A 12395-nucleotide genomic window follows, 5' to 3' on the forward strand; every position below is an offset into this window, starting at 1 on the left:
GAAGAAGAAAAACACCTGTGCAGAGATATAACGGGTAGTGGCACTTAACCTTACAAAACATCAGTGTAGGGTAAACCGGGCAATGGTAACTTTGACTATTCTGATTGTTAATAATAGCCGTTTTCCATATGCTAACACAGTCAAATCTCGTTATAGTGAACCTTCAAGGGACCGAAATTTCTGTTCACTATAACCGGGGTTCACTATATCCGATCAGCAAACAATTTTAACTAATGGTTCCGAACTCCTTTTTATTATACATTACTTAAATAAATGACCAATAAAATGAAATACAAAAATGACTGAAAAATTATACGTAGTAACAAAAAATGTGTTAACTTGCTTTTATTTTTTATTACTCTTCGTCTTGTGTACAAAAAAAAATTGCAATCTTTAGCTGATGCAGGGAAAAATTTGTCCATACATCTGCCTGGGTAGGCCTTTGTTTAGGGATGGAAAAGTGTGATAAAAGAAGCAAACAAGAGAAAATGCTTATATCTACATTCCACTCTCATTAGATGGTTTTAAAAATCAGTATAAGTATTTATTTTGAAGTAGACATTTCGAAATTATTAAAAAAAAATTAAGATAAAAAATCAGTCGAAGACAGAAAAAGTTCATAATATCCAACTTTTTCATTTTTTTAGTTCACTATATCCACAAAAAATAACATTATACGTGTGGCAAGGAACGAGACCGAACATTTCGTTCACTATATCCGGAAGTTCACTATAAACCGTGCTCACCATAGCGGGGTTTGACAGTATTTTCATTCATCTTTTTTAATGATATTGAAATTTATGAACTCAAGATTTCAAAAATTATTAAAAGAATCAATCCATAGAAATAATGATACGATTGAATTCTTAAAGCTCTTATTTTAAATTTAAACTTAGGTAAAAATCCGCCTTTCACGCATTCCTTTTTTTTTAAACTCTACAAGACAGATTCATTATCACTGCACATATAAAAATTACGTTTGAGTTGAAATTTCAATTAATTATGCCTAATTAATTACACCTACCAAACTTTAAAGGCAATTATTAATAATACCCACTTAGTGTGATTAATGTGCATAGTTGCAAGACATTTACCAAAAAACTTGTTTATTATTAATAATAGCCGGTTATTATTAATAAACATATTTGTAACATTTATATTAAAAAATAGTACGTTTTTCGCTGGATTTCAAAAACGATACTTTGCGATCATAACGAAGTTTTCGAAATTCTCTGATAGTATGAAATTATTTAATCCGTGATTTATTTAAAAAAATTATATTTCTGAGTAAAATCTAAAATTTTTAAATCAGCATGTGCTCAATTAGCGCAAGGTGGTAAAGGAATAAAGCGACAGATTTTAAAAAAAAAATGTTCCCGGCTATGGGAAGGATCCCATCGGTTAGTTACTTGAAATACAAAAGTCGTCGTCAGTCCGCTTTTCTACTGCTCAAAAAAGTCACCTTGAACAGATAGTTACTTTAAGTTGTCTTTTCAATTGGAATTTCAGAAAACAGCTAAAAAAGGATTTGTGAAGAAATTTTTTTTTTTTTTTTTGCTACATGCTATTTTTGCTATTCATACAAAGATGCCAAAAATATAAAAATTTCAATTTCGAATTTTTTCGCTTACATTGGTTTTTTAATGGCACGACAGTTTAGTGGTTATTAGAAAGGCACTTGTGTATTAAGACAAATCTCTGCAAGAAGTATCAAAATTATCTTTTCTTTTTTAAATGAAATTCAATCTTATATTGTTATTTTAACGTTTCATTCATTGAGACTCTTAACCAATTGAACATTTAAGCAGAGCTAGAAATTTAAAAAAAAGCAGAGACATCTAAGGATAAGAGCTGGACAATCCTTAATGAAAACCCCAAGTATGTTCTAATGATCCTAGAAAAACAACTGACGCTGATTTTAGACTTTTAGCTGGACATGACTGTCTGAGGTCTCACCTGATTGTTCTCTTTTTGACTCCGGTCTTCTCATAACTGCTGACGTGTGCCATGCACTACTGAATTTTAACTCTACAATGGAAAAAAACTGGAGAGCACGTGCACTAATGACAAAGTTGCTATTGTGCGCAATAGTGTGTGGCATTTGCAAAATAAAAAATTGTTCTTAGTTTTTTATTAAAAGACAGAAGTCTATTTAACAAATTCTGATACAAAATTTTGATCCACGTCTGGATATTTCATAATATAATCTCAATTGACTTCATCTTGAAATTTTCTTATCATAGGCATTGCTAATTTTTGATATCTAGAAGCGATTATTGATATGATAGTGAACATTTTAATAAACCTTCTAAAATATAGTTTTTAAAACATTGATATTTCACAAAGTAACTTTATCTAAAAGTCTCTCAATAAAATAAATAAGATTTCATGTCAACATGTTTTTTCACAAACTACTATTAGAAGAATGTTTTTCTATAAAAGATTCATTAAGCTTCTGATATTGAGAAATAATTTCCCAATCATCTGGTTGTGCATATTGTTCTATTAATCTTTCAGACAAATTAGAATGCTGAAAGTCATATTCTCATTTTAAATAATCAGCTAAACTTACGATGGCATCTTCTGTAAGTTTCTTTTTAGAAAATTCAGATATGATAGATATGCGGTCAATAAAAAGGACAAAAGAGCACACAGGAATTTTAAATATAACATCAAATTATTCTTCACTTAAGAAGAAGATAAAATAAATTATACTTTAAAAAAATATTGAGTTAAAATTCTAAGAAGGCAACGATGTTCATTTTTCTGCATGATATCAGAAATAAATAACATTCCATTTAAACCTTTTTCGAAAAATATTGCTAACTTTAAAAAGCAGAAGAATGTATTTCCCTAAACAAATATCTCTTTGGTAATAACGAGAGACTAATCTTTAGCTCATTATAAACATAAAATTTCTGTATCTTTTATATTAAGAGTAAGGAGGGAACATTTTTCGTAGTTGTGAATTTCTCGTTATATGCCATACTCGTTATATTGAGCTTTTACTGTTTAGTGTTTGGAAGTGTTTAGAAGATACCAGAACTTTTTATAACTATAAGCGCGCCGTCCGGGAAAGCTGATTTGCATCTTGAGAGATCGGCTTCTTCCAGCCGCGTTGCATTTTAATTAAGATGACGTTCTGTGTGACGTTCTATGTGATGAGTCTTTGATGACGCCACAACTGTATGTTTTCATAATTTATCTATCACTCCCGCAGCTCGATTTAAAGTGTTCCTCTTGAATCATTGAGATAGTATCGTTAATGCGAAAAAATCTTTACTCTGTTTTCCATTTTGTTTTAAAACGTTCTTGTTTGAAACTTTTACTAGTCACATAGCCTCAAAAGCCTCCAGTTTCCGTGATGAAACTAAGGTTAGGTTGAGGTTAGGTAAAAACCTGGTAAATATTATAAATCCGTGCTTATTTATTTACAGATATAATGATTTATTATTTATAACTGATTGGAATAGATATTATTCTATATTATAGCAAATATTAAAAATTCTAATATAATATACACGACCCTACAATAATGGAAGAGACACTTTCAGTTTTTGACATTTTTTTAATATTTCCCAAGAAACACTTAAAGGATTAATTTATAACTTTAGAGAATGTTTAGTTCATCAATTGTTCATACTTAGCAATAAGATTTCAATCTTTCAGAAGTTTGGGAAATCGACAATAAATAACTAAAGAAAATAAGTATTTTTGAACCCTTCTATTCTAGAAAATCAAGCAATAAGCTTGCAACTTGTATTGATTACTTTAGTTGTTATTTTTATAACTGCATAAAATTTCGTAAACCTTGAGTAAATATTAATGGAGATATGAATATACACTACCGGTCAAAAGTTTGCGAAAATTTTGAAATCTACAAAAAAAAGGTCTAAATTCAAATGTTCATAGAACTACGAAAAATCATTCAAAATGCATAAAAATTTGATATGTTCTAAAGTGAACCTTCTACAGTTAGATACATATGATCAAATTGCAATACTTCGTTTTTTGCGAACTGAATCTAGCTTTTCATCATGGGTTGTTTCTATGGTGAAAAAAGTTGTTAAGTTAGAACGCTTGCCAAACTTGCAAAAAAAATTTTTTGCACTTTCTGCTGATAGAAAATAGATATTTGAACCGTTCTATGTGAGTCCTCAAAATTTCAGATCGATTTGATTTTTTTTGACGAAGTTATAGAATTTTGAAAAACATGTGTACTATTCTCGATTTTTGAGCACTCCACATATGCGGTCTTTTGGTCCATACATCTTCTACCAAAGAACTTTTTAATTTTAACGTTTTCTATATTTTTAAATAATTAATATTGGTTATAAAACAAATATTCTTATTCGTTATTGTAATTATTGTTATTAAAAAGAATTTATTATGAATATGATTAAAACAATGTCTCATAGATGTCACATTTCATCGAAAATTTGTTTGTTCTTGCAAACGATGCTCTGATATTTCGAATAGAAATCAGTTATGGGACATTTTACAACAGGAATGGAACTCTATATCACTTAAAGTGATTAATGGTTTGTTATAACGAATGCCACGCATATGTAAGGCAATAATAAAAGTAAAAGGTGGATGGTTCGAGGAATCTAAGATTTAAATGTTAATTTATTTAATTACAAAATACGAATAAGAATATGTTATATATTTGACCTGTTGTAAATAAAATAGTTTAGTAAAAATGCGAATTTTTTATACTACTGATATTATTTTTTAGAATTATTTATGTAATTATTGTTATAACTTTTTATTTTAATTTAATGTAAAGTAAAAATATCACAACAAGACTAATACACATGAGCAATAAATATAACAATAATAATTACAATAAAGAATAAGAGTATTTGTTTTATAATAATCATTAATTATTTGAAAATATAGAAAACATTAATATTAAAATTTTCTTTGGTAGAAGACGTATGGACCAAAAGACCGCATATGTGGAATGCTCAGAAATCGAAAAAAGTACACATATTTTTCAAAATTCTATAACTTCGTCAAAAAGAATCAAATCGATCTGAAATTTTGAGGGCTTACATGGAATGGTTCAAATAACTATTTTCTATCAACAGAAAGTATAAAAAATTTTTTTTGCAAGTTTGGCAAGTGTTCAAACTTATCAACTTTTTTCACCATAGAAACAACCCATGATGAAAAGCTGGATTCAGTTCGCAAAAAACGAAGTATTGCAATTTGATCATATGTAACTAACTGTAGAGGGTTCACTTTAGAACATATCAAATTTTCACTCCATTTGAATGATTTTTCGCAGTTCTGTGAACATTTGAATTTAGACCTTTTCTTTGTAGATTTCAAAATTTTCGCAAACTTTTGACCGGTAGTGTATTTATAAAAAAAAATAACTTTTTTTTGCCTTGTGGTTTTTTTTCTTCTTCTTTCTTTTTTTTTTTTTGTTGCTGTAATTTTATAAATATTCCATGGAATTAAACAAATTTTTGGAGCAATTTGAAATTAAAAGTATTTAGGGTAGCTTTTTTATACTGAGCATGAGCAGAAAAAAAAATTAACATTTTTTTTTCATAACTTAGTGACTCATATTATAAGTATTATAGTAGTGAATCAAATTTAGCAACTAATGAAAAAAGTTTGATTTGAATATCTTAAAAATTTAAAAAGTTTCAAGCAATTTTCTAAGTAATTTTAATACTTTTTAAAAGAAAGCTCAGAACAATCTACAAATTTTGTTTTGTATAAGGCAAACTTTAATAACAGATAACCTACAATAATCGTCCGAAAACCAAAATGTGATATAAGCGGAAAGAAAGCATACGAAAAAAACAACATATTTTTATGGGGGATGATCCCCTACAGTGCCTATCTCATTTTTAATAAATTCTGCTTAATAGTACAAAATGAAATTTCAGGAAAACCCTTGCTCGCTTTGAGCTTTCTTTTAAAAGGTACAAGAACTACTTAGAAAATTGAGTGAAACTTTTTAAATAATTAAATCAAACTTTTTTCATTAGTTGCCAAATACTGTTCAAAAGAAATGCCTTAAATTAAAAGTAATACCTTATATTTTGGCAGTTTTTAAATATTTTTTTAAAAATTTTAAATATATAATTTTTTAATTAGTTTTAAATTGCTCCAAAAATATTGTTTCATTCCATTGAATATTTAGAAAGTTATAGCAAAAATATGCACGACTAAAAAATTAGTTTTTATAAAAATGTTCATATTTCTATTAATATTTACTATAGGTTTACGGAATTTTCTGCTGCTATTAAAAATAACAACTAAAGTAATCAATACAAGTTACAAGCTTATTGCTGGATTTTCTGACATAGGATGTTCAAAAATATTTGCTTTCTTTCGTAATATATTGTATGTCTTACTGAAAGCTTTAAATCTTGTAGTTAAGTGTTAAAAATCACATGAACTAAACATCTCTGAAATTATAAAATAATTCTTCAACTATTTCAAGAGAAATTTAAAAAATCAAAGTGTCTCTTCCATTTTCGTAGGGTAGTTTATATGTATATCATAAAGTAACAAACCATTGAAGAGATATGATGTAAGTTATCACCTAAATTGTAATTGTAAAACTAATTATTCACATAACCAGGTGAGACAAATCTTCTTAATATTAAAAACTTAGAAAACTGATATATCTTTTAGATTTTCAAACAATAACAATTAATTAAAAATTAAAATCCTATTTATAAATTACATTATTCTATTATATCATTGCATATCAGAACTTTATTACAGCTGTATCTGTACACAGAAAATAACTGAATAACCGTAAAGCTAAAATAAGCAGAATTATGGAATTTTATAAAAAATAATTAAATAATAATTTTTTTCTATCTTTTTTTTACAAAAGAATAATTGGAACATTAAAAAATATACGGTAGTGATAGGGATATGTTAAAATAAGGACGTTCTTACCAATCTTTAGTCATTTAATTTTATAAAATTAGATAATTAGATTAGGAAATATTTTTTACTTATTTCAATTTGTAAGTATAGTGGGCAAAAAAAAAAAAATTTTCCTGAATAATTTTTTATCTAATATCTTCACGTTCTTGGACTCAATCCTTATGATTCGAGGGGGTGGCCTCAAATATGTTAATTAATAAGTGCAGACGCTATATTAAGTTATGAAAACAGACACAAAATTTACTTTCTCTGAATAAACATACCTTTTTTTCAACGAATTCGGATTTCTGATCCCCAAAACATAGGGGGTAGCCACATTCTGTGAAATGTGTATTGAGCCCATAGTTCGGTCAGGAGAGCGCTCCGAATATTGGATCCCTTAATGTTAATTTTATTTTTTGCGTATTTCGCTATATCTAGAAAACTTTTTAAGGAAATTTAAAAAATTTTGCAGACAATTATTCAATTCGTTTATCCAAGGATAATTCCAGGCAAAAAATAACTTTTAGTAAATATTTATTATTTCTTATTAATTTTATTTATTAATGGTTGAAAAAATTTCGAATTTAAGGCATATAACCTTTTGCATCATTTTAAAGAATACAATTTTGCATGGCAAAATATTAAATATGAGCAAAACCGATTGGATGAATCGATTGTTCCTGAGAAATTGAATTTCAAATAAGTCAGATATTTAAAGTTTAATTTCTCAGGAACTATTCGACCGATTTGGCTCAAATTTTGTATTTTGCCTTGTAAAATTAAATTCTTTAATATGATATAAAAATTTGCATACCTGACAATTCAACATTTTTTCGACCAATATTAAATAAAATAATAAAATCTAACAAATATTTGATAAAAATCATTTTTTGCATAGAATTATCTTTGGATGAACAAACTTTTTAATTGTCTGCAAAAATTTTTCAATTCGCTTAAGAAGTTCTTTATATAGGGAAATACGCAAAAAGTAAAATTAACATTAAGGGGTCCAAACTTTGGAGCGTTCTCCTGACCCAAAGTAGGATCATGTTTCCCAGAATACGGTTACCCCACCCCCTATTTTGAGGGTCATAAATCCGAATCTGTCAAAAAAGGCATGTTTATTCAGAGAAAGTTCGTTTTGTGTCTGATTTCGTAACTTAAAATATCATCCGCATTTATTAATTAACATATTTGAGGTCACCCCCTCGAGCCATTAAGATTGAGTGAATTGTACATTTTTAAGATCAACATTTAACTTGTTCAAATGAATTAAAAGCATAAAACATAATTTTTCATGTAATAAATTTTCAAATATCAGAAGAACAACAAAAATGAAGATTAATGATGCGTACATTACAAATTAAGATAAAAGTGCTATTTTCAGGTCAGAAGACCAGACCACTGACAATATATAAATACACAAATGTTTTACTTTGGCCAAATATTAGGTTAATTTTTAAATCAATAAATGATAAGCATTAAAAAAAATATGGCATATGGCAAAAATATATCCAGGCCTCGAAGTGATTCAAATGGAAAAGCAGGAAGAAATACAAAATAAAAAATTAAAAAAACTTGATAAAATCAAGATAATTTTAAGATAGAATATTCTTTAAAAAAAATGGAGCAATAAGAAAATTTTACTTAGTTATAAATTTACAAAACTAAACACTTATCTGAAAAGTTATAATTTATAGTCTGCTTAAGGAAACATTTTTTTCTTAACTTTATCAAACCTGATAACTAAAATTTTATTCCAAAAATTAACAAAATTTTTTTTTTCAGAATAACCTTATTCAATTAAAAAAAAATAATTAGTTCCAATCATATTTTAACATTTAGAGGACTGAAAGTCTCACATTATTTTTTGGTCATCAAACTTCAACTTTTTTTTTTATCTTTATAGGAATTAATACTTTAAATAATTTAACTTCATATCGTTTCAACATCTGCATATTTAAGAATAAATTTGCAGAAAAGATTAACAAAAAAATATTTAACCTTTCTTTATGTTAGATCTGAAGATTAGTTCTCATTTAGTGTAGACATTATTTATTACTAATTTTTAAGGATTAAATCTATTGCCACAAATATAATTAAAGATTTGATGATGAAAGAAATAAATAACAAGTCGTATAAGCAATTACGCATATTTAATGCTAAGTGTTATTGTTTTTTCTTAGTATTGTATTCTCTTTCACACACAACATTTCAACTAGCATTAAAACTTAAACAAGTAAATAACTAACGACAAATTACAGAAACATAAGTTTTTGCGAGATGCAAGGAAAAAATGAAATAAAGTGCAATGGCTTTTGACAACTGATAATACTGAATGTTGATCTCAATAGTTAGATCTGCGATGAAAAATATGCAGCGAGATAGATTGTGATTAACAAAAGTAAAGGTACATTCTTTTGAAGTGATTAGCAGAATTTCCAAAAACAGCAGAGGTATTTTTCTTTTATTAATCAAGACAATACATATGTTTGCCAAAAAATATTTTGAGTTAAGATTGTAAGAACAAAGCAAAATGTGTGATTTCACTTTTCTATATTAATACCAGAAATAAATAGTAATTTTTAACTTGTCACGAACATACAGTTTTTGTACATTTAATATTAGCATTTTGCACAGGATCTCATAATATGCCGTTCTTATTATATTGAGTATTATAGGAGTCATAATAATGCTCGATAAGCAAAAAAAGAAAAGAAAATCAAGAAAAAAAGGACAAATCAGGACAAAATATTTTTTATTAGGAATATATAGAAATTTTTGACCCAAGCAAAAATTTTAAAAACATTGGCTCTTAAAATAATCATATATTGTTCTGTAATGTTTTGTAGGACACTATTTTAACAATGTTCCAAATTCTTATTTTAATACTGCCCTAATAAATGCTGATGCTTTCAAAAATAGCAGAAAAAATATGAAATTTCTCTGAATATGGGAGAAAAAAATTGGTAAATACCGATAAAAACCTCACATGGTAAAGACCGTGCCAACCCTGGATAAAATGCGTATAGCTTTAGGCTTCCAAGGTGGGAGCTACCTCCCTGTGATGTGGCTGCATCTCACTGGCACCGAATCGTTTCTTATCGTCTAAAAATAAATTGGTTTGGAAAGAGAAGTGGTAGAAGCCATTGTGAATGTAACGTAAAAAATCAGAAGAAAAAAAACTATTGACAAAAAGTCAGAATCTTCAGAAGATAATTATAAAATAAAATCTTCTTATTCTCATGGGGAAAAAAGAGAAACTCCTTTTATGTTAATGTGAACCTATTAAAATATTTTTTAAAGGAAACTCATTGTGATACAAATCATTCATATTCATGCTTCTAACGTAGAGAAATAGAACAGTGAAACGTTTGGTGTAGGTGTAAACAAGTTATAGATGTACTTAAAATAAAATATCCATCATTGTCTAAGATTATTGTCGGATACAAGAACCGACGGAAATAAATATGAGAGGACTGAAGGAAGTAGAAGATCAAGAAGTTTCATTTGGTAGACTTTTTAATAAAGAACTATTTACATATATATACAAAACATCTAACTATTAACATTTTTGTTCAGACAAGTTATTTCTACTGCTCATCTCCGTTCTATTTACAATTGAGACTGATGCCACTCAAAATATAAAAACATAAAGCTCTTACCGTAGATGGCGCTACATTCTCCCCACTTGAGTTTGCGATGCAAAATCAACAAAAATCTAAACATTCTACTGAAAAATACTAAAAATATCTTAAACAAACAATTATCAATAAATGTTACAAGAAATATTAATTCAAAAAATTTAAGTTAATAAAGAGATAATAATCTAACATATAGTAATGTTTTTTCAAAGACGTATTTGGTTAAATATGTAAAAAAGTTACATGTCCAAAACATAAAATCAAGTTAAAGTCTCACAGTCAATATTTCTGGCATTATCGGTGATCTCTAACGGATAGAGTCTTTGAATTGGTCTTAATAGAGTTCCCTTACTCGTTTTCAGTTTAACTAGTCTGACTCGTCCATCACTTCCAGGGAAGAGCTCAATAATTTTTCCTAACGGCCAGAAAATTCGTTTTCTGTCTTCTCTGCTAATCAAGACGATGTCTCCAATGTTTATTTGGTCAAGTCTCTTAGAAACAGATGAACGCAAGAAACCTAAATATTCGGTCCTAAATCTTTCTTTTAGTCTTTCTCTTAATCTTTGGACATATCTGTATCTCTTGTCTAAATTAGTTTTGTCAATTTTGTCTAAGTCTGCTACGTCGTTAGTAGGGAGGTCTAGAAGGAATGAAGAAGGTGTTAAAGCTCTCAAATCTGGTTCTTCAGACACATAAGTCAAAGGTCTATTGTTCATGATCGACTCTCATTCACAAACAAGAGTTGAGAGTTCTTCATGAGTCAGAGATGACCGTCCCAAGTTTTTTCTTAAGAGATCTTTGAGAATTCCAATTAATCTTTCCCAGAATCCTCCCCACCATGGGGCGGAGGGTGGATTAAATTTCCATTGGATTTGGGAAACTTCAAATTCTTTCATGATTTTGGTCCAATCAAGGCGCTTCAAGGAGGCGTTGAGGCCAGTGAAATTGGTACCATTGTCTGAGTATGGTGTAGATATTCTACCTCGTCTGGCAATAGAACGTCGTAATGCTTGAACAAAAGCGTTTGTGCTAAGAGAAGGTATCAGCTCTAAGTGAACAGTTCTATATACAGCACAGGAGAAAAGGACGATTAGTCTTGGTCATCAAAGGTCCGGCCAGATCGACACCGGACACTTCGAATACAGCCGATAATCTAGTTCGATCAGGAGGCAGAGGTGGAAATGGTACTTCAAGATTTTTAACCTTTTGTCTCTTGTAGGTGACACATCCTCTAATAACGGAGCGAACAGTTCTTCTACCTTTTATAATCCAAAATCTCTCTCTCAGGATTGTTAGAAGAATGGACGTTCCTGCATGTTTATTCAACAGGTGTTCTTGTTCAATAAGTCGGGTGATAACAAGATGCTTTGACGGAAGAATCAAAGGCGCAATGAATTCAGGGGTAACACTTGAAAGTTTTTCAAAGAATTTTTGCATTCCTTGTCGTAAAAACATTCTTTTGCATTGACCGCAGAAGTCTTTTGGGTATTCGTTATTTATTCTTGCGTTAAATCAACATTTTTCTTAAATCTTTAGCTTTCGGGTGGAAACGTAACACCCATGCTATAACTCTGATTATCTTAGAAAACTTCGAAATTCTGGATGCTAAAGTAGTTGCAATGGATTCCGAGTCTACATTGATAGCCGAAACAACAGTCTTTCGTTTTTCCTTTTTAATTTCTTCTTCATTAACATTAGCTTCTGTCACCGGCCAATCATCTTTTGAGTTTTTCAGCCAGGCAGGCCCTAGCCACCACTTGGACTTCAGAAGTTGTTTAGCTCCACATCCTCTCGAGAGAAGATCGGCCGGGTTCTGGCTTCCTGGTATTGTCTCAATAAAATTTA

The 12395-nt window shown here is 28.9% G+C and overlaps 1 protein-coding gene across 1 annotated transcript; it reads right to left on the reverse strand.

The window, feature by feature from the left end:
• Window positions 1-11275: 11275 nt before the first annotated feature.
• LOC122272577 (uncharacterized) lies at window positions 11276-12005 on the reverse strand. The gene is made up of 2 exons (XM_043056419.2): window positions 11621-12005; window positions 11276-11559 (listed from the first exon to the last, which is right to left on the reverse strand). The coding sequence occupies exons 1-2, from the start codon at window positions 12003-12005 to the stop codon at window positions 11276-11278; spliced, it is 669 nt and encodes a 222-aa protein (XP_042912353.2).
• Window positions 12006-12395: the final 390 nt, after the last annotated feature.

This window comes from Parasteatoda tepidariorum, chromosome 12 (genome assembly GCF_982258835.1).
Source record: "Parasteatoda tepidariorum strain Cologne lab strain chromosome 12, Ptep-v5.0, whole genome shotgun sequence".
Taxonomy (NCBI): Eukaryota; Metazoa; Arthropoda; class Arachnida; order Araneae; family Theridiidae; genus Parasteatoda; species Parasteatoda tepidariorum.